Source organism: Scyliorhinus torazame, chromosome 11 (assembly GCF_047496885.1).
Source record: "Scyliorhinus torazame isolate Kashiwa2021f chromosome 11, sScyTor2.1, whole genome shotgun sequence".
Lineage (NCBI taxonomy): Eukaryota > Metazoa > Chordata > Chondrichthyes > Carcharhiniformes > Scyliorhinidae > Scyliorhinus > Scyliorhinus torazame.
Window position 1 is genome coordinate 130,536,608 of NC_092717.1, and position 23,277 is coordinate 130,559,884.

At 48.0% G+C, this 23,277-nt stretch overlaps 1 protein-coding gene across 5 annotated transcripts in view; it reads right to left on the bottom strand.

Annotated features, from left to right (window-relative positions):
• rgs20 (regulator of G protein signaling 20) overlaps positions 1–23,277 on the bottom strand; it is a 369,345-nt gene that overhangs the window by 179,749 nt on the left and 166,319 nt on the right. Inside the window, exon 1 of one of the 5 annotated variants that reach the window (XM_072467766.1) lies at positions 13,595–13,816. The exons of 2 other annotated variants lie outside the window; for them this stretch is intronic. In XM_072467766.1, coding sequence (XP_072323867.1) covers positions 13,595–13,675 — 81 coding nt within the window. In that variant the 5' untranslated portion in view covers positions 13,676–13,816. 2 more of the 5 variants (XM_072467767.1, XM_072467768.1) reach the window with 2 other exon arrangements.

Genomic DNA, 23,277 nt, shown 5'->3' on the forward strand with positions numbered 1-23,277 from the left:
GGGGGGCATGGAATCATAGACCAATCCATAGGGAAACAAAATGTATATAGAGTTAGTTAAATGAAGGACAAAATAAACCTCTCTGTAAAATGAAGTAAATTAGTGCGGTCAAGCAAAATGCAATGTATATACACAACAACTGTTTATACATATGAGAAAAGCCAACAAAAAGATTTTCCGGGACTTCCGGTTGCGGTGATGCACTGCTAAGCCGCACGTTTCGGCAGCTCCTGTTCTAACGGACTTTTGGGCTCTTTTTGGGAGCCCCAACGGAAATTTTTTCAGACCAAACCTAGTGTGGGGTGACGAAGGAAGGTGTCCCCCCGGGTGTGTATGGAAAGGACCAGTGGCAGTGGCCAGATTGCGAAGGATCCTTTGGAGCAGTGGCAGAGAAGAGAAGCAAGATGGCGGCGGATGGAGCCCAGACGACATGGGGCCCGGACCAGCAGGAATTCCTTTGACGGTGTGTGGAGGAACTAAAGAAGGAGGTGCTGGCGCCGATGTTATTGGCAATCGATGGGCTGAAGGAAACACAAAAAGTCCAGGCGATAGAGCTCCGTGGAGTGAAGGCAAAGACAGCCGAAAATGAGGACAAGATACAGGGCCTTGTGGTAAAAACGGAGACGCATGAGGCGCTACATAAGAGGTGTATCGAAAGGCTGGAAGCCCTGGAGAACAGCTCGAGGAGGAAGAACCTACGGATTCTAGGCTTCCCTGAAGGAACAGAGGGAGCTGATTTTGGGGCTTATGTGAGCACGATGCTCCATATGCTAATGGGAGCTGAGGCCCCAACGGGCCCCCTGGAGGTGGAAGGAGCGCACCGGGTGCTTGTGAGAAGACCAAAGGCGGGAGAAATACCAAGGGCGATAGTGGTGAGATTTCACCGCTTCACGGACAGAGAGGCTGTTCTGAGCTGGGCCAAGAAGGTACGGAGTAGCAAGTGGGAGAATGCGGTGATACGAGTGTATCAGGACTGGAGCGCGGAGGTGGCGAGAAGGAGGGCGAGCTTCAATCGGGCCAAGGCGGTGCTTCACAGGAAGAAAATAAAATTTGGGATGCTGCAGCCGGCGCGATTGTGGGTCACGCATTAAGGCAAGCACTACTACTTCGAAACGGCGGATAAAGCATGGACCTTCATCCAAGAAGAGAAACTGGACTAGAACTGAGAGTCTGATGTTGGGGGGGAAACAACGAGGTTGTGGTACAGAAATGTAAATTGGGGAATGGGAGGTTTATAATATTGTAACGATAGATGGGGAATCTCTCTCCTCTCGATGGGGGGACACGGAGAAATGTGGGCGCCGGTGAAAAAAGGGACTGAGAGGGGGGATGGGGAACGAGGGAGCTGCGCCATAGGGGGCGGAGTCGATAGGAAAGCGCGGGGTTTCTCCCACGCGAGGGAGATGATGGCGGGAAGATAGGCACAGGAAGGAAGAGAGCCCCACACGCAGGGGGGTCAAAGAGAGAACGGGGGAAGCCGGGGTCAGTTAGAGTTAGCTGACTTTCGGAAGCATTATGGGGGGAGTAACCATGCTAGATGGGGATCTAGCGTGGGGGGGGACTAACTGGTTTGCTGCTGCTGAGTGCAAGGGGGAGCTGACAAGAGAAGAGGTGGTCGGGACGGGAAGGCGCCGCCTGGGGGATAGGTGGGTGCGCGGGACCCAGACGGGGGGCTGGCCCAGAATAGGGGATGGCTAGTCGGCGGGGGGGGGGGTGGACCCCCAATCCGGCTGATCAAGTGGAATGTGAGAGGCCTAAATGGGCCGATTAAGAGGGCCCGGGTGTTCGCGCACTTAAAAAGACTGAAGGCGGACGTAGTCATGCTTCAAGAGACGCATCTGAAGGTGGCGGATCAGGTTAGGTTAAGAAAAGGATGGGTGGGACAGGTGTTCCACTCAGGGTTGGACGCGAAAAATAGGGGGGTGGCGATACTGGTGGGGAAACGGGTGCCGTTCGAGACTAAGAATATAGTGGTGGATAACGGGGGCAGATATGTGATGGTGAGTGGTAGATTGCAGGGAAAGGAGGTCATGCTGGTAAATGTATATGTCCCGAACTGGGATGACGCGGGATTTATGAAGCGGATGCTGGGACGTATCCCGGACCTGGAGGTGGGAAGCCTGGTAATGGGGGGGGGGGGGACTTTAATACTGTGCTGGATCCAGGGCTAGACCGGTCAAGATCCAGGACCGGAAGAAGGCCGGCAGCGGCCAAGATGCTTAGGGGGTTTATGGAGCAAATGGGGGGAGTGGAACCGTGGAGATTTGCTAGGCCTTTGGCCAAAGAGTTCTCCTTTTTCTCCCATGTCCACAAGGTATATTCCCGAATAGATTTTTTTGTTCTGAGTAGGGCACTGATCACGAAGGTGGCAGGAACGGAGTACTCGGCCATAGCCGTTTAAGACCATGGCCCGCACTGGGTGTATCTGGAACTAGGAGAGGAGAGGGAGCAGCGCCCACTCTGGCGACTGGATGTGGGACTATTGGCGGATGAGGGGGTCTGTGGAAGGGTACGGGGGTGTATTGAGAGATACCTGGAGGTCAATGACGATAGCGAGGTTCAGGTGGGGATAGTATGGGAAGCGCTGAAGGTGGTGGTTAGGGGAGAGCTGATCTCCATTAGAGCCCACAAGGAGAAACAAGAGGGCAAAGAAAGGGAGAGATTCGTGGGGGAGATTTTGAGGGTGGATAAAAGATATGCGGAGGCCCTGGACGAAGGACTATATAGAGAAAGGCGAAGACTTCAGACGGAGTTTGACCTGCTGACCACAGGAAAGGCAGAGGCACAGTGGAGGAAGGCACAGGGGATGAGATATGTGTATGGGGAAAAGGCGAGCCGGCTGCTGGCCCACCAACTTCGCAAGAGGATAGCGGCGAGAGAGATTGGGGGCGTTAGGGATGAAACGGGAACTACGGAGCAGAGAGCAGGGAAGGTAAATGAGGTGTTTAGGACCTTTTATGAGAGGCTATATAAGTCCCAACCCCCGGAGGGAAAAGAGGGAATGCTACATTTTCTGGACCAACTAAGGTTCCCGAGGGTGGAGGAGCAGGAGGTGGCAGGTCTGGGGGCGCCAATTGAGGTGGACGAGGTGACTAAAGGACTGGGGAACATGCAAGCAAGGAAGGCCCCGGGACCAGATGGGTTTCCGGTGGAATTCTACAGGAAATATGTGGACCTGTTGGCCCCGCTGTTGGCGAGAACCTTTAACGAGGCCAGAGAAGGGGGGATACTAACCCCGGCAATGTCGGAGGCGAAGATATCACTAATCCTGAAGCGGGATAAAGATCCGCTGCAATGCGGGTCATACAGGCCTATCTCACTCCTGAATGTAGACGTCAAACTGCTGGCAAAAGTGCTGGCGACAAGGATAGAGGATTGCGTCCTGGGGGTGGTGCATGAAGACCAGACAGGGTTTGTAAAGGGGAGACAACTGAATGTCAACGTTCGACGGCTGTTGGGGGTGACAATGATGCCCCCAGCGGAGGGGGAGGCAGAGATAGTGGTGGCGATGGATGCGGAGAAGGCATTCGATAGGGTAGAGTGGGAGTATTTATGGGAGGTGTTGAGGAGGTTTGGGTTCGGGGAGGGGTTTGTCAGATGGGTCAGACTCCTATATGGGGCCCCAGTGGCAAGTGTAGTCACAAACCGGCAAAGATCGGAGTATTTCCGGCTACACAGGGGAACAAGGCAGGGGTGCCCCCTGTCCCCATTACTGTTCGCGTTGGCAATTGAACCACTGGCCATAGCGTTGAGGGCCTCTATAAAATGGAGGGGGGTGGTTAGAGGGGGAGAGGAGCATCGAGTGTCACTCTACGCAGATGACTTACTGCTATATGTTGCGGACCCTGTAGAGGGGATGCCAGAGCTTATGCAGATATTGAGGGAGTTTGGAGATTTTTCGGGATACAGGCTAAATATGGGGAAGAGCGAGCTTTTTGTAATACACCCCGGGGACCAGGGAAGAGGAATAGACGCCCTGCTGTTAAGGAGAGTGGAAAGGAGCTTCCGATACTTGGGGATCCAGGTAGCTAGGAGCTGGGGAACTCTACACAGACTTAATCTGACGCAGCTGGTGGAGCAGATGGAGGAGGATTTCAAGAGGTGGGATATGCTGCCGCTCTCATTGGCGGGCAGAGTGCAGGCGGTAAAAATGATGGTCCTCCCGAGGTTCCTTTTCGTGTTTCAGTGTCTCCCCATTCTGATCACAAAGGCCTTTTTTAAAAAAATAGACAGGAGCATGATGAGCTTTGTGTGGGCAGGGAAGACCCCGAGGGTAAAGAGGGGGTTCCTGCAGCGTAGCAGGGACAGAGGGGGACTAGCGTTGCCGAGCCTGAATGACCACTACTGGGCCGCCAATGTGGCGATGGTTTGTAAGTGGATGAGGGAGGGAGAGGGGGCGGCGTGGAAGAGGCTGGAGATGGCGTCCTGCAAAGGAACGAGCCTAAAGGCGCTGGTGACGGCGCCGCTGCCGCTCTCCCTGAAAAGGTATACCACAAACCCAGTGGTGGTGGCAACCTTAAGGATCTGGGGCAGTGGAGGCGACACAGGGGGGTGACGGGTGCCTCGGTGTGGTCCCCGATCAGGAATAACCACAGGTTTGTCCCAGGAAGGATGGACGGGGGGTTCCAGAGCTGGCAACGACAAGGAATTAGGAAACTGAGGGACCTGTTTATAGACGGGACATTTGCGAGCCTGGGAGCACTGGAGGAAAAGTATGAGTTGCCTCCGGGGAATATCTTTAGATACATGCAAGTGAGGGCGTTTACGAGGCAACAGGTGAGGGAATTTCCGCTGCTCCCGACACAGGGGATCCAGGATTTCGGGGGTATGTGTCGGGGAGGGCAAAGTGTCCGAAATATATCAGGAGATGAGAGATGAAGGGGAGGCGCTGGGAGAGGAGCTGAAGGGAAAATGGGAAGAAGAGCTGGGGGAGGAGATTGAGGAGGGGCTGTGGGCTGATGCCCTAAGTAGGGTAAATTCCTCGTCCTCGTGTGCCAGGCTTAGCCTGATACAATTTAAGGTTCTACACAGAGCACATATGACGGGAGCAAGAATGAGCAGGTTCTTCGGAGTGGAGGACAGGTGCGGGAGATGCTTGGGAAGCCCGGCGAGCCACACACACATGTTTTGGTCGTGTCCGGCACTGGATGAATACTGGAGGGGAGTGGCAAAGGTGATCTCAAAGGTGGTGAAGGTCCAGGTCAAGCCAGGCTGGGGGTTAGCTATATTTGGGGTAGCGGAAGAGCCGGGAGTGCAGGAGGTGAAAGAGGCCGATATTCTGTCCTTTGCGTCCCTGATAGCCTGGCGAAGGATCCTACTTATGTAGAAGGAAGCAAAACCCCCCGGCATGGAGGCCTGGATAAACGATATGGCAGGGTTCATAAAGCTGGAACGAATGAAATTTGCGCTGAGAGGATCGGCTCAGGGGTTCTCCAGGCGGTGGCAACCGTTCCTTAACTATCTCGCGGAACGTTAAGGGAAAATAGATCGTCAGCAGCAGCCCGGGGGGGGGGGAAGGGGGGGGGGGAGCACTATTTTTTGTCACTTTGTTAGTTCACTATATTATTTAAATAATGTTATTTATCAGTTATTGTATTACTTTTATGTTGATTTGTAAAACGGAAAAATTTTGTTTGAAAACTTGAATAAATTATATTAAAAAAAAAGATTTTCCAAAAAAAATGAATAACACATGACTAGAAAACAAATTGAATAATTTTCTAACCAGGAATTTTCAATTTTCCTGATAATTAAAAACATTTTAATAGTCACATGATTCAGACAGAAAGAAAATCCTCATTAAGTCAGAATGCTATGACTCTCCATTTCCATTTTCCCCTCACTTTCACACAAGCACTTACTCGCTGTTTGTATTTCACATATACAAGGGAGAAAGTGAAATTCTACTTAAATTATGCAGTAGTCTTTGTTAAGCAATAGTAATTTTTCATTTAATAAAGATGTGGAAATTGCCAGTTGTCCTCTGGATAAATTTAATCATTTCTAAATATTAGAGGGCAGAATAAGGTTTCTTAATTCCATCTATCCAATATGAACAAAAACTACTCATTGAAATTGATTTTGTGTCAAAATGCTTTGCAATCTTTCTTTCTATCTTTTCCATTTATCAAAGGCCGTCGTCCAGACATGAAAATCACCTTGCTGGCATTCGCCACATCTCAAAGATCGTTGTCTAACCTGCTCCATGTTTTTAAAATCTCATCTTTTTTTTGCATGTCTCCAAGATCTTCCTACTCTCGGAACAAAAGATTTTTATAATCCTCCTGTTCTCTGCCTTCTAGTTCTGGATTCTGATATCTGCAGAAATCAACACCCTATTTTCCCAGAATTCTATGCACTTTATTTGTGTTAAATTCCATCCACTCTCTTCTCCATTATCATCCTCTAAACAAGCGGAATTGTGTGCCCTTTTATGGCAGGTTTGGTGGTTGGGGACATTTAATTGGGTGGGAAGATGGTGGATGGGGACTCTGTCACCTACTCAGTTCCACCCAAGTACGTCTGGGGCAGGAAGACACATGGACGGCCTTCCTTCCCCATTTCCAGTTGAGACCCTTAAGTGGACAATTAATGCCAACTTAAGACCCTCATTCCTCTGCCACTCCTATTAACATGGCATGTGCAGGTCCCAGCAGAGTCTCTTGATCAAATACACTCAGTTCTTGATCAAGGGACCCAACATCGGAAGAGGCGGGAGGGATGGGATGTTGAAAGCCCCCCTGCCCTTGCTGCTGAAACCCCTCCCTCTCCCATAGACTCCCTCTTGCCACTGCTCACCTGTCCCTGGGTCCCTCTTTGATCCTAGGCCTCAGGTGGGTGTTGTACTTGCAGCAACCACTGCCTGTCCGGTGGCACGGTTGAGTACAAAGAGCTGTTGACCTCTGAGTGTATTTTGCCTCTCAGCAAGTGGAATCTCCCCCTGGGATCAAGGGCTGGCCTTTCGAGGGCTTGGATGGCATATCTTGCAGCGACCCTTCCTGTCAGGAAGTGATGTGGGTCTCTCGCCAACTCCCTATATCCCCTTTCACCTCCACAAGATCCTGTCCAACATCTCTGAATTGTACCTGCTCTTGAATCATCAAACCTCTACGGTCTGTTTCATAGTTTAGGATTTTAGCTTCACCCTTTTCAAGTTTTCTCTATTCCATCCACCTTTTCAAAATCTCCTGTATCAAAGAACTTATTCTGTTTTTCATTAGAACTGATTGGGGGGGGGGGGGGGGATGTTGGCGACACCAGTTAAAATATGGGTGGAGTATTTTAATTAGCTGCTCACGACTGAGTAACGCAAATGTTACTGTCTTGGTAACATTGAATGTTAGAAAGATCTGTACCCAATGGGTATTCAGAACAGAAATGCCGCAAAGCATTTTAAGATGACAAATGAGGATATCATCTCAGGATTAGGACTACAGATGTGCAGGACCACATAAGTTAATTATGATTTGAATTTTAAAAAAACACTGCTAGGTTCTTTAAACTACCGTGCATGGATCTGAATCCTGCAGCTACTTTCCCCCCTCTCTCTATAAAAGCAATCTCCCAGGTGCAGGCAGCTATACTGCTGGCAGCCTGCCAAAAACAGTTCTGGAACTGACCCTGGAAACTTGATCTGTCAGCTGGGTTGAAGTCTTACCCCACTGTAATTCTGCTGGTGACTGCAGAGGATTTGAAACTCTGTTGTCATGTCTACAGCTTATCCTCCACCCACTCCTCATCTGAATTATTTCTTTCTCTATGCTGCATCTCTAAAATCCCATTATGGGAACAAAATTACCCTGATTCAAATTTGGCTATCCACTTCAGCTTCCCTAAAATTTCTTCACCCACCCAATGTGTTCTTGCTATCTTGCATGCCCACCCTTATTTGCCAAAAGCTTTCCACGAGCATGTCCCTGTAAACCAAGTACCTATTCCTTTATAAAAACCGAGAATAAGGGAAAAAAAACCAGGTCCGGCAGCAACTGTGGCGAGCGAACAGAGTGAATGCTTTGAGTCTGTGTGACTCTTCTTCAGAGCTAAAGAGAGGGAGAAATGTGATGGATTTTTATACTGCTTAAGGGAGGGAATGAAGCAGCTGGAGTAAAGTAGGTCAGGGATAGGTGGTAGATCAAGAGATTTTTGACAAAAATATTTGGGCACAAGACAAAGTGAGTGTTAATTGTAGTGTTAAAGACTAATGAATGTGTGGCATAAAGGTAAGATAGGAGAATGGGTTAATGGCAGAACAAGGATCAGTGCTCTGCGAAAGCAAAACATAAGAACAAGTGTCAGTTTTCCCCCATTTCTCCCTCGCTTTAGCTCCGAAGGAGAGTCATACGGACTTGAAACATTAGCTCTCTTTCGCTCTCTACAGATGCTGCCGGACCTGTTGAGTTTTTCCAGTGTTTTCTACTTTTATTTCAGATTTCCAGCATTTGCAGTATTTTGCTTTCATTTTCATTTAACTCTGCTGCCAGTGGCAGCAGGTCGATCCTCACACCCTCTGCACAGCTGAAAGCAATCACACAGGTGTCTTGTGAGGAATGCCTATTGCTGAGTATCTTTGGCATGTACCAACCAAAAAAATAAAGGAAAATACTGTAATGATTAAGATTACTGAATATCAATAATTTATGTCTTGGACTATCCTTAACGTACAGTAATTTCCCTGAGTCAGTATGTGCATAGAGATGGCACCATCAGAAATCTTAAACTTTAAATTGAATATAAAACCAACAAATTAGGGCAGCATGGTGGCGTAGTGGCAGCACTGCTGCCTCACGGTGCTGAGGACCCAGGTTCAATCCCAGCCCCAGGTCACTGTTTGTGTGGCGTTTGTACATTCTCCCCATGTCTGTGTGGGTCTCACCCCCACAACCCAAAAGATATGCGGGGTTGGTGGATTGGCCACGCTAAATTGCCCCTTAATTGGAAAAAAAAAATTGGGTACTCTAAATTTATTTTTAAAATGTTTTAAAAACAAATTAACGTTACGTGCAATCTTTATATTAGCTCACAGGAGATGGAAACATAATGTGAATAATGGTGGAGCCACCAATCTGCTTATTAGTGTATCTATTTCTTTATCTATAAATGTATTTGCCTTTCTTCGTGCCTCTATCTGGAAACGGTCTACCTGCTTATCTGTCCAGTTTTTTCTATCTATCTACAAATCAAAACGAGAAATTGGTTTGCTAAAGATCGACACCTTTAGATTTTGTTTTCTGTTAACAGAGGCCAATGAATAACATTTTACTTAATGAGATCAATAAGCAATACAGGATGGTGAATTACCTATTAATGTCCAGATGGTTGTTCATCTTAGTAAGTCAGATCTTTAAAATGAAAATTACTAAATCCAAATTTATAATCTGTAAATTTGAACCTAGAACTTGTTACCTAGACGTCATTATTTATTACTTTTCATTTGTATGAATGCTCTTATCGCCTTCAGGGTAGGAGTTTATGGCAAATTGCACAATGTATGAACTACATTACCCCCATCCTCTTGATATATTAGCTATGCTTGATAGCTGTAGGAATGAAATACCAAGTCAGACTGTTTAAATGAAAGTTTCTCGGTGTAATAGTTATCCAATCATAATTTGAAAATTACAGTCCATGCGAGTGTTATTTGATTTTTGGCTGAAGTTAATTGAAAATGATTTTTTTTCTCAGTTTAATATGGGCTCTGCACTCCATCATCTTACAGCAATCTGCAATTATCGCAGCTCCGATGTCCGGCGGCATTCCTGGATGACCAAAGCAGAATCACTATATAGCACATCAAGAATTTTCAACCGAGCTATCTGTATTATGTATGATTCGCTGATGAATAAAATGGATCATATTTTAGAAATATGATTGACGTGCCCGCACTGACCAAGAACGAAAGTCTCGATTTTGGAAAAGAAAAGTATACTTATATAGACGCCCAGAGTGAAAGGAGATCGGCGACAATTTGTTTTGGAATGTATTCCCTTGATGCATTACTTAGGTTCAGTAGCGTTAAGTGTCTGCTCTGCGAAATGACCATGAGTTAATTCTGTTACATAGAAATAATTAATGGGATGGCTCCCTCATTTTCCAATATCCGTGAGCGGAGAGACATTCGCAGTTTCTCATCCCAAGGACACAACCTCCCTCCCTCCCTGTCTTCTCCCGCAGAGGGTATCAGTTACAATTCTAGCTGACATCAGCCTCACACAGCACGGGAAGCCGTGTCCCAGCCATCTTCCCTGGCACTGGGGAAGTCGACTTTTGCTCAGCAAAGTGCACACTAACCCTAACCTGCTTCCCGTCCAGGGACTGAACACTGAAGACACCGCCACCGCCATACACCGCAGCTCTCTGAAAACTCCAAACCAAATCGCCCAGATGCACACACTGGCTGGATCCACAATGCATATAAACGATATGAAGGGAGGGGGTGTTTAGAAGAGCTTTCATTTTGCGCTGGCAAGTAGAAGCAATGGAAAGCACCCAATTTCCAATACCCCCCCCCCCCCCTGCTTGGCGTTTCACAGTAACTACATTGCAGTGTTAATGTAAGCCTACTTGTGACAATAAAGATGATGATTATTATTATTAAAACACCTCCGATCATTGACACAACAGAAATACACTTTCCGGGCTGCAGATTTTCCTCGCTAATAGCAACAGCAATTGCGGGAATGTTCTGCGCTCGGTTCTAAAATAGAGATTTTGCACCATTCTGCCATGTCCTGGACAGAAATGCTCCGATGGGAAGATTTGTCAGTCTTCTTTAGTACGCGGTTTGCGAAATGTGTAAAAAGACATGGGGGGAGGGAGGGTCCAACCTGTAACTAGCCGGCTTTAAATATGTACAATCTTGCAGTAAGGAGTGTGTATGTGTGTTTGTGCGGGGGAGGGGGGATACCCTCCTGCAATGTCTGGGTTGATGTAATCACATGGACCAACAGATGGGAGGCAGATTCCCCTCCGGGTTGTTGTGGGGGGGGGGGGGGGGGGAGAGAGGAGAGAGACTGCAGGCCACACCAGGTTGAATAGCCGCTGATGGCGAATAGGAGCAGCGCAAAAATAAATCCCCATTATTGACTCGCTGCACCATTCTGGCTGAAATCCCACTCGGTAAGAGACATTAGTAGCTTTACACACACACACAGCGGGATTGAATTGAGCTCCACATGCTCCATATACACGTGTGTAGGTGCATGTTGCAATCTGCACACCCATTGACAGCTTGAGCTGTGGACACTGACCCAGGGGCAGCACACACACAGAGTAACACAGTCAGAAAAATAACAGCTAAATCACCGTCCACAACAATCATTTCCACCTCATTCTTCTTACAATTTGGAAAAGACCCCCCCCCCCCCTCCGTTGGATGGTGAAGGGCGGAGCGGGACTCACGATGAGGCGCCCACCTTCCCGGCTGAGAGGAGCTGCAGCCTCCCCGGTCACACCGGCGGGAACCTCGCTCGGGGCCCTCGGCTGGCGCATGCGCGCGGCTCCTTCTCACAGAAGACTGGTGGAGAGGCAAAATCAAATCAAATATCGCTTTTCTCTCCCAAAACAAAAAGAAAAAAGATCTTCCTTCTTCTGGGGTTCCAAAGAAAGCATGCACGTGGCGCCGCTGTTCCCTGGTGTCGTTTGTATCCCATCTTAATAAAGCCCTTTGCCTGGTTTGTGGAGAAGGCAGAGATCCCAGTTTGGGGAAGAGCGAGTCCTAACCGGCCCTCAGCAGCCGGGATTAAAGTGGCGAGGGAACCCTGACTGCCATAGGGAGCGAGGGAAACTGCCCCAACTGCACTGTCCAGCCCCACACCCTGCAGACTACAATCCCCCCAATTCTCCCCCCGCACATCTGTGCTTCTCGCCCTCTCCCAAGTTCTGCGAAATGCTCATTCGGTCGCTTCTAAGGATGCTGAGATGTCAGAGCAGATATATATATATATATATATATATGTCTGTGTGTATATGTTAGGGCTACATGGAAACCTGAAACTGCAACCGTCCATCTGAGCAACATCCCCATCAAAACAATCAATCAAACCCCAAGCACCAACCTACATTCAGGAATGAAGAGTTATTAAGCGATTTGGCCTTATTTAAAACAGCTGTCCACAGGGTGGTTATTAAATATGGGCAGAACCGAATATTTCTGATTTTTTTTTTAATACTGCACTACAATCTAGCAACGGCCAACATCTATCGCACGGATTTGTGTGGCTATCTGGAGTGACCGAAGTCCCACTCTAATGTCACGTTTGTTTCTTATATCAGCCCTCTCAATAACTGAGCAGCACTGATCCATCGCAGCCTCCCCTGCCATTTTCTACAAATAGCTCCGCAGCATAACACAAAACAGGGCAGGCGGCTGGGCGCTCTGCCCTTTACTGCAGGGTTGTTAATGTGATGACATATTTTCAATAAGTTGTCGAATCGAAACTGAAAAATCACACCACAACAACGACAGCAAACACCCCCTGGAATTAAAACTATATCTGAATATATAGCCAAGTGGTCCACGGGAACAGAGAAAAGGTGGGCAGATGCAACCATAAAATGGACGGTGTGGGACTCAGCGACGCTTGTTCCTGGGTATTGCTGTGGCAAATAGCAATGTATAGAAGAATGATAGAATATTTCCTTAGGCAAAAAAAATGACCTGATACATAAATAACACTCACGTCACTTCCTTGAGTTCGCCCGATCGAATCGGGGCTCCCTGGTTACAGAGATAACGCAAAGTGCCCAGCCTGGAGCCCAAACAGCCTGTTCACTAAGCTGCTGTCTATTGTGTCAGCCTGGATGTGCTGATCATTTCAATATATATATATATATATCAAAAAAAGGAGGGGGGGGGGGGGCTTGAAGGAATAATACACAATCATTAGCAGCGCAAAGATCAGACCTTGACACATACAGCCCAAATAAAGGAACCAATCAATTGTCAAATCAAATAGTGTCAATTACAATTATAAACTAGTGTAACATCATTGACAGATTTTATATTATTTGAGCAATACTTTGAATGTCAACAACGATGGAAGTTCAAACGAAAAATGAAGGTGAGAATAGCCATAAGATGAATAAGATGTCTAATTTATACTCACCTTTGGTGTGATTTATATTCCTGGGCGAAAGCGCTCAGCACATGAGCTCTCTTTAAGTTTACGGATTTTCCCCTGCGTTCACTCGCTGCTGTCAATGAAGACGGTGCACCTCGCCAAAGGTCCCTCTTTCTCTCGCCCCCTCCCCCTCGTTAATTATATATATATAGAGAGAGGAGATCGCACAAGCGATAAGTCAGATCAACCGGCAATAATGTATCGTCGGAGGAATCGGGCGAGAGAGGCGGTTAGCACCTGGGAGTTAGCCATAGCTAGAGAAAGGGGGTGTGGTGCGCTGCTCGTCCCACCTCCCCTTTTCTTCAGCAGCAGCAGGATCGGCCGCACATTAAAATCAAATCTTCAGTACATACCCAAGGAGCCTTTCCGTATCTGACCAGTGAACACATTACTAGTTCGAGCTCAGGATATATGTCAATATTGCAACAGCTGGGCGATCAGTCAATAATAATGTATCAACATATTTCTAAACACACCTTTTCTTGTAAAATCACATCACCACGAACCCGTGTGGAAAAAGGAAACATGCACCAGGCAGGTGGCCATAGAGGGTGCATTTCCCAGACGTTAGCAACTTGGGGCAGGCTGGGTTGAGGCGCCCATCAGCCGAATGGCCAGCGCCTCCAAAGGGAGAATGGCTATTTGTTTGGACTTGAAATCTCACATCCAGGAATCAGGGGACGAGGCGCTACCATGCGGTTGCCAGGCAGCGCCTTTTGATCCTTGCTCGTTATTAGTGCCGAGTGGAACCTGCAGTGTTTTTTTACGGCAGGGCAGAAAAATAGCTTTCTCACTCACAACACAAGGCGTCCTCAGCAAAACACCTCAACCATTCAAATCATCAAACCACTCATCGCAAACTCTGAGGATTTTTAAAAAATGGTCAGTGCATAGAATTTTACAGCACAGAAGGAGGCTAGTCGGCCCATCGTATCTGCACCAGCTCCTGAAAGAGCTCCCTAGCTGGTCCCATTCTCCAGCTCTGTCTGGGAAATATGCGCTGTACTTATGTTTCCTGCACCCAATACTGAAATGTACACACATGTGCGATAAAGTCCCCCAGGTTCACATTCTCCTCTCCCTTTTCCTCGTTCATCATCCCCGGCTACATCTCTTATGCAAATATGGCGTAAATCAACATTTACCAAATCACAATGATGAGTTTATACCGTTGGAGCCCTTCCTCTTAATCTGCCAATCTAATGAGCAATGTTTATCCGTCTCTAATTGCTGGGTTTTACTGGAGAATTAAGATTAACTTTAACATACTTTAAAAAAAAAACTCCGTCTGCCTGTTTTGTGTTTTTCTCCTTTCCGTTAGAATTTATCATTGCACCTCGTCGTGTTTGGTGTTGTGGACTTTAGACGGCGAAAGCGCCAAGATTGTGAAATGGCGCTTAACACAAAAGCAAAATACTGCCCATGCTGGAAATTTGAAAGGAAACCTCAAATGCTGGAAATGCACGGAAAATGGAGCAGCATCTCTGGAGAGAGGGAGAAACAGGGTTAGGTTTCAACCCCACGACGATCTTTCATCGGGTGTTCTGAATGACCTAAACTAATCCAAATGATCTAATCTAAACAGGTTGCTTCAAGATAGGTGGTTTACAAAAGTACACCTCACAATTTAGCGGGGTAAATTTGACCCTGTGAACTTGATTAACCAAAGGATAACTGTGGGGTGTTACTGGGCATGTTTATATGACAATTCTTGGGCGCGATTTAACGGAAACATTTTTAAGTGTCATTTTGCGCACGAATGGTGGGGTGTTTCTCGACGGCCACATTGGCGAGATCGCAGCTCGTATTTAATGGCACTTAGTGCCAAAAATGAGGCCCCATGAGCATCTCGTCATTACTGGCTGTCTCGCCAGACCCGTGCCTCAGCTTCTCACCGCTACCAACGGGGAACTGTTTTTAAGCACTCCCTCACAACTCACTCCCAGTCAAGACACACAAGCTTGGCAGCACGCAAACCTGCTCCTCGCTTTGGTGATGTTGACCTGGACAGCTTTCTGGATACCATTGATGCACGATGGGGCATCTTGTTCCCCTGAGGGGGTTGGAGGACCAGCAGAAGGGTCACCAAGACTACCTGGGAGACAGTCGCAGTGGTTGTCAGTGCGGGCAGCATGGCCAGGAGGACCAGCATCCAATGTCTGAAGAAGACCAATGATCTCCCCCGAACTGCAAGGATAAGTTATCACCTTGCTCCTGGCATCAGTTCCACCTGCCACCTCACAAATTCCCAACCCCCCCCCCCCTTCATGCTTGTTCCTCAGAAACCCCCTGGCATTCCCCAGCACAACCCCTTCATGGCCAGGTGCAGTGCCCTCACATGCCAACTGCTATAGACACTCTCCCCTCCATCCATCAAGAATGCGACTCACAAAGCCCTCTCTTTGTCCCCGCAGGCGAAGATAGTCCATAATAAGAAGGAAAGTGCTAAGACAAGGGGGAGGGGGGGCGTACCGGAGCTCCGAGTCCTCCCCCACCCATGAGGAATAGGCCCCGGAAATCGCGGGGTTGACCGAGGAGAGAGCAGTCACCAACAGCGAGGTTGGCCTGCACTGCAGAGGTGAGGATCCACTGTCCCTTCACCCAGGTGACCTGTCTCAAGTGAGTTGATCATGTCAGACAAAATGATCCCTCTCCCTCACTGACCACATGTCCATCATTCTCTTGCAGGATCTCCATCTGATGAGGCCAAGCCAGCCGGAGTCATCCCCTGCCACCCAAGAGAACACCTTGGCGACGAGCTCCAAGGAGACCACCATCAAGGTGTTACAGCTGTCATCCCTACCTTCCACCAACTCAGAGACACACACCTCGGTGGGTGACATTAGTGGACAGGCTTCTGGGACACAATCTGATGAGCACCACACAGTTGCTGACGCACATCAGGTGGAGGCAGAACATCTATGGGAGTCTGATTCAGAATGACATGGGTAAGCCGGCCGGGGCTTCCGGCTCCAGATCCTCCAGAGGACATTCGCCAAGGGCATCAAAGGCCACACGGTACGGAAAGCAGCAGGCTGCCTCCACCTCAGATGTGCAAACTGGGGATATATCTAGATTTTCAGCAGACCACGTAAGACCAAGAAGATTGAGGATCACTGAGCGGGGACTGCGGGGGTGGGCGGGGGGGGGGGGGGGGGGTACTATCTCTAGCTCGGGGGAATGAAATGTCCACTGTTCACTATTAAAATAAGTTACACCTTATACATGTGAAGCCTTTGTCGCATTAATCTTCACAGCAGACCTGCCTGCACCCCCACCTCCTGTTGCCCTCCGCTTCTCCCACCCCTTGCCCCCGCCACCCCACCCGCCCCGGGCACAGTGGTCTGAGATCAAACACCCCTGATGCAGACCCCATTCAGAAAATAGGTGTGAGCGGCTATCAGCAGAAAGACAAGAGTCAGACTTTGGCAATAACTGAGGAGCATCAGAGCGTACCTCACAGTGAGTGATCATCACTTTCCTACCTTGTATATTGATTCTTTGACAGTGCTGTCACAGGCCCCACACCCTGGGGTGAGGTTGTACAGACCTTGGGAGGATGGAACAGGGTAGTCGAGGTGGGAGGATTGGGGAATGGGGGTGGAGGAAGGAGGGGATTTAGGGGGAAGGAGGGGAATGGGGTGAAGGACGAGACTGGGGAAGGAAGGGAATTGGGAAGGAGGGGAAGGAAGGGAATGGAGGAATGAGGGGAATGGGGGCATGGGAAGCGGTGAGCTGACGGACAAAGCCTCCTCCTATGAGAAGCAGGTGGTCCTCCGGGCATGCCGGGCATTTGCTGCCACCTGTCTTCCATCCTTCAGTTCCTCAAGGGGCTCCTCCCCGGGCTCTTCCATCATCCCCTCCTGATTCGGCTCCTCCTCCTCAGACAAGGCTGCATGTCCCTCCTCCTCCAGCATGTTGCCCCGCTGGTGTGCCAGGTTATGGAGGGAAGGACAGACCACCACAAAGTAAGAGACCCACTGGTGGGTGTACTACAGTGCACTGCCAGAGCGGTCCAAGCATTGAAACCGCATTTTGAGCAGTCCGATGCACCACTCAATGACAGCACGGGCGGCAACACGGGCCTTGTTATATTGGGTCTCTGTCTCAGTCCCTGCACTGGTGTCATCAGCCAGGACCTCAGTGCATAACCCTTATCCCCCAAGAGCCAACTCGTCAATGTGGGGTGGTCCTTGAAGATGCCGGAGATCTCCGTGTGTCCCAGGATGTAGCTGTCATGCATGCACCCTGGGAAACATGCATACATGTGCTTAATCCGGAGGTGATGGTCGCACACAAGTTAAACACTCATGGCGTGGAACTCCTTCCTGTTAATGAAGGGGACTCTCTGATGCCCCAGTGTGCGCAAGGCAACATATGTATCATCAATTACATCGTAGACCTGGGGCATCCCAGCAATGGCGGAGAATCCTGCAGCCCGGGCAACTGGTGGGCTTGGTCCAACTCAAAGTTGATATAGCATGCGGCCCAGGCAAAAAGGACATCCATGACCTCATAGATGCATTTGTGGGCTATCGCTTGGAAATGCCACATAAGTCCCTGCTCGAGATCTGGAAAGAACCGGTTGCATAAAGGTTCAGGACTGTGATGACCTTCATTGCCATTGGGAGCTGGAGACCTCCTCATTCACGCGGCACAGGCGACAGAATCTCCTGCAGCTCATGCTGTCCGTCATCTCCTCGAAAGATCCCAACGACGCCTGAACATCCATCAGCTGTCGCTGGGGTCCCCCTCTGGGTTCCTCCTTGGCCTGATGGCTGACCGGGTCTTCAGGGTATGCAGCAGCCCACTGCACATGGGATGCCACCTCCAGCCTGCATTGGCGCTGTTGCCATCTTCTCCGGTGTCTGGCCGGCTGGTCTGCCACAAGCACAGTGAGGGCATCCTCTGATCTGCTCGCCATATTTGGCCGAGATCTGGAACTCGCCATCGGGAAAGGGCTAGTTAGATAGTAAATTTATTCGCTCCAGGCGTGAATCTCGATTATGCCTTTTCCCGAGATTTGCATCAGGCGCTACATGGTGGTTAAATTGTGCCTGTAGTTTCACTGGCAAGCATCGACACTAAGGGTTCACCCAAAACCCTGATCCGTGAAAATGAAATTAAATGAAAATCACTTATTGTCACAAGTAGGCTTCAAATGAAGTTACTAGTCGCCACATTCCGGCGCCTGTTTGGGGAGGCTGTTACGGGAATTGAACCGTGCTGCTGGCCTGCCTTAGTCTGCTTTCAAAGCCAGTGATTTAGCCCTGTGCTAACAAGAGTTAGGTACTGAAGATTTACTGCCACTTGAATTAGACAATATGGTGATTATAACTCCAAGATGCGTTAACTCAAAGGGGGAGAAAAAGAAAGACCATGGAAATCCTAGACACTTTTTGATTCCACCAAGTTAATTAAAATGGTGAGAAAATGTGGGCACTGTGCTCAGTAAACATTTAAATTTTAGTTGTTGAGAGAAAAGCTTGGTGCAGTTCTGCAGAAGGTTCCCCTGGGTGGAAGGATTAGAGCTTCATGTAGGCAGTTTAACAGGTTATGGCTGCAGCAACAGAATGCAGCAATGTGCTACAACCGAACTAACACATAAATCATTCTGAACCATTTTTGATGGCAAATTATTTTATTTCCAATCAGCCTATGGCAATAGGGTTGAACAGCTAACTTGTGAACAGATAGATTTGATTCCTGGTGGTCACGGCAGCAAGAAAAAGATAGTTTTAGGCACCAATGAGCAAGATACAGATTTCCCAGCACCCTTTGTTTAAACTTGTTATTGGGGTGTGGCTGACACTGGCAATGGTATAATTTTCATTGCCTTTACAAGTTTATCTGGAAAAGAGGTGAAGGGATCTCTCCTTGAATTGCTGCAGCTCTTGTATTGATTATAATTCCACACTATTTTTTGGTGGAAATTTATGGATTTTGATTCCTACAAGATGAATAAATTATAATATTGATGTAAGAGAGGATGCTATGTGGCATGGAGGGGAACCTGCAGGTGCTATTGTCTTTCTTGATTGTAAAGTTCATTGATTGGGTGATGCTGGAGAAGTAAACTTGCAAAGTAGCTGTTGTTCAGTTTTCAGCCGTATTCTGGAACTGCAGTAGGCTTATTTTGGAGGGAGTGGACCATGAGTCCATTAACTGGAGTATCAATCAAATGGATTGCACTGTACTGGATGGTGTTAAGCTTTTTAAGCCTTCTTGCATTGTAATGAGTATAGGAAATTCAAATGCATTGTATTATAGGTATTTGGTGCAATAAGGGTTAGTGTGTGTGTGACTGCTGCAGTCATGTTTTCAAAGAACCTTGGTTTGAAAGGTTGGGAGCCAGGGGTGCAATTAGACCATCGTAAGAAGCTTAGGCTAATGACATTTTGTTTTGATTAAGGGGTTTCCCTGTGGAGTTAAATAGATTTCAACTTTGTAAGGTGATGTTATTGCTGGGTGGAGCTAAGGCGTCAGGCATTTTCAGAATGCAGTTCAGTTCTGATCTGAATGAATCTGTGTCCAGTGGTTGAACAGTTTGCTCTCTCTGCAGCTCAGTTAAAAGAGGTTAACAGTCTTTAAAACAGTGCAGACCTGTCTGAGAATAAAGGAGAGCTGAAACAAGCTGAGGAACAGCTCTGAAGACATGCAGCCAGAGTTTCTGCATGGGTTTGACAGGAGTCAGATCTTTTCTTTCAAGCAGTGTCAAGAGATCTCCCTTTTTCAAAGAACATTTCTGTAAAGCAAGTATTCCGATGTACCATTGGTAGTTAAAGTGGATTGAGAGCTGAGATGTTTTTTTTCTTGTTGTTTAAGTGAGAATAAAGATAGCTGTTAAGGGTATTGTATTCACAGTATTGAGTATTAATATTTAAGGGATAATTGTAAGCCATTTCTGGTATGATGTTAAAGATTTTAAGACTGTGTTAGGAATAAAGTTTGTTTTTATAAACAATACCCCTATTTCTTCATCTAATCACTGTTGGAGTGAAATATCCTTTCCTCACAGTCTTACAAAATTAAAATCAAATATGAGAATTTCTGTTCAGTATCCTGGCCATTGTTGAGGTCTGGTCTGCGATCGTAACAGCAGCTACATCCAACAAGGCAAGGGGTGAGTATTCCAAGACATTTCAGATAATCGTCTTGTAAATAATGGAGAAACATTGAGAGGTCACAAGGCAAGGCACTTACTGCAGAGTATTTAGCCTCTATACTGCTCTTGTCAACATGATTGATCGAGTTAAGCCTGTGGTCAGCAGCAATCTTCAAAATAGAAATGGTATGGGACTCAACAATTATGTTGCCATTCAAGGATACAGGGAGGAGGTTAGGCCTTTTTGTTGGATATTGAAATTGCAGGGCACACACATGGCTTGAAAGTTACTTGCCACTTGTCAGCCTAAGTTTATGCATTATTCAGGTCCTGATGTGAGTTGATATGGGCTGTTTCATTATCAGATGAGTTGTGAATGGATCTGATCAATGTGGGACCATTAGCAATCAGATCTACTCCAGTTTATGGCAAAGGGAAGGTCAGTGATGAAGCAGTCCAAAATGATCACACTGGGTGCACTTCCTAAAGGCACTGATGTTCTGCTGTAATGATAGGCCTCTGACATCCATAATCATCTTCCTTTTATCAGCTCTTCCTCCAGCCCTGGGGAATTTTCCCCATTTAAAAAAAAATGTATTTTATTGCAAACATATATCAGAATAGGTTACAGCGAACAAACACCCCAGGAAACATGCTTCCCTACAATCAACTACACAGTCTGTACAGATTTTTCCCCTTTTTCACCCCCCCCCCCTTCCCCGCGACGGATAGCCCCTCAAACACGGCCACAAACATCCCCCATCTTTTCTCAAACCCTCCTAAAGAGCCTCTTAACTCATACTTTATCTTTTCTAATTGCAGGAAGTCGTACAGGTCACCCAACCAAGCCGCTACCTCCGGTGGCGATGCCGACCGCCACTCCAGCAAAATTCGCCGCCGTGCAATCAGAGAGACGAAGGCCAATACATCAGCCTTCCTCCTCTCCATGAGCTCCAGCTTCTCTGAGACCCCAAATATCGCCACCAAAGGGTCCGAGTCCACCTCCTCCTCCTCCACTGTCCTGGCTAAGACTGCAAACACTCCCGCCCAGAATCTTCCCAATTTTTCTCAACCCCAAAACATGTGCGCGTGATTCGCTGGCCCCCACTCACACCTCTCACACTCATCTGCTACCCCCTGAAAGATGCCACTCATTCTCGCCCGAGTCAAATGCACCCTGTGCACCACCTTAAACTGTATCAGGCTCCTCCTTGCACATGAGGAGATCCCGTTTACCCTAAGCAGTGCCTCAGTCCATGCTCCCCAATTGATCTCCCCTCCCAACTCCGCTTCCCATTTATCTTTGATCTTCACCACCCGCTCGCCCCCCTGTTCCCCCAGCCACTTGTGTATATACCCAATTCTTCCCTCCCCTTCCACATCAGAAGCAGCAGTCACTCCAGCAGGGTGTATCCTGGCAATCTAGGGAACCCCCTCCAGACCTTTCGCGCAAAGTCCCTAATCTGCAGATACCTGAAGTCACTCCCCCTCGACAGCCCTACCCACTCCCTTAGCTCCTCCAGTCTGGCAAATCCTTCCTCCAAATACAGATCCCTCACCTTGACCAGCCCCACTTCCCTCCACCTCCTGTGTACACTATCCATCCCCCCCGACTCAAACTCATGATTCTCGCACAGCGGCGTTAGCACCGACATCCCTTCCACCCTAAAATGCCTCCTCAGCTGATTCCATATTTTCACTGTGGACTGCACCTCCGGGCTTCTTGAATATCTACTCGGAGCCATTGGCAACGCTGCTATCACCATAGCCCTCAAACTAGACCCCTTTCAAGATTCCTCCTCCATCCTAACCCACTCTACCCCATCTCCTTCCCACCACCGCCGCACCTTGTCCACATTCGCTGCCCAATAATAATGAAGAAAGTTCTGTAACGCCAACCCTCCATGCTGCTTCTGCCTCTGTAGCAGGGTCCTCCCCACCCTCGGCACCTTCCCCGCCCATACAAAGTCAGAAATGATCGTGTCCACTTTCCGAAAAAAGGCCTTTGGTATAAAGATCGGGAGAGCTTGAAAGATAAACAAGAACCTCAGAATATACATTTTCACCACTTGGACCCTCCCTGCCAAGGTTAAGTGCAGTGTATCCCAGCCCTTAAGATCCTCCCTAGCCTCCTCCACTAGCTTTGTTAAGTTCCACTTGTGGAGTCCCGGCCATTCCCTCGCTACCTGAATCCCCAAATACCTAAACCTATCCCTCGTTACCGTAAATGGCATCCCCCCTAAATTAGCCCACTGTGCTGCACTGAGTGCTGAATTTGGTGCTTTTTGAGTGCTATAGTAAGAGTTTGGTGACCGAGGGAGTATAAGGCTTCATTTTTATCCAAAGTTTAGTCTTTCTTTTATTTAGTTAATTAACTTAAAAGTTGCTGTTTGGTTTAGAAGAAGGTGAATTTTCAATCAGCTTTAAACAGGCCTCTACTTGTAGGCACTTGCAGCTGGAGCTTGTTAATTAGTTAATTGGATTAGGCCAGTTTTCAGAGGCTAGATTCACAGTATAAAAGTGATCCCCTACAGTGCAGACTTTGTTTGCACTGAGTGCTAAATTTGGTGCATTTTGAGTGCTATAGTAAGAGTTTGGTGACCGAGGGAGTGCTGAATTTGGTGCATTTTGAGTGCTATAGTAAGAGTTTGGTGACCGAGGGAGTGCTGAATTTGGTGCTTTTTGAGTGCTATAGTAAGAGTTTGGTGACCGAGGGAGTGCTGAATTTGGTGCATTTTGAGTGCTATAGTAAGAGTTTGGTGACCGAGGGAGTTAGGTGAGGCGGGAGTAAGGTGCTCCTTTCATTTTGTTTCCGACATTTCCGCAAAGAGTGAGAAGAGAGCCAGGAGTTTACAGAAAGTGTAGCTGACTGGGAGCAGAGTCGGAGGGCGGAGATCTAGTTAGTCCACAGGGCAGCTATATTCTGTCAGGTAAGAGGGGATGGAGGCTAGGCCAGTTGCATGCTCCTCCTGTAGGATGTGGGTGGTGAGGGATACCACCGGTGTCCCCGCTGACTATACCTGCGGGAAGTGCCCCCAACTTCAGCTCCTCAAA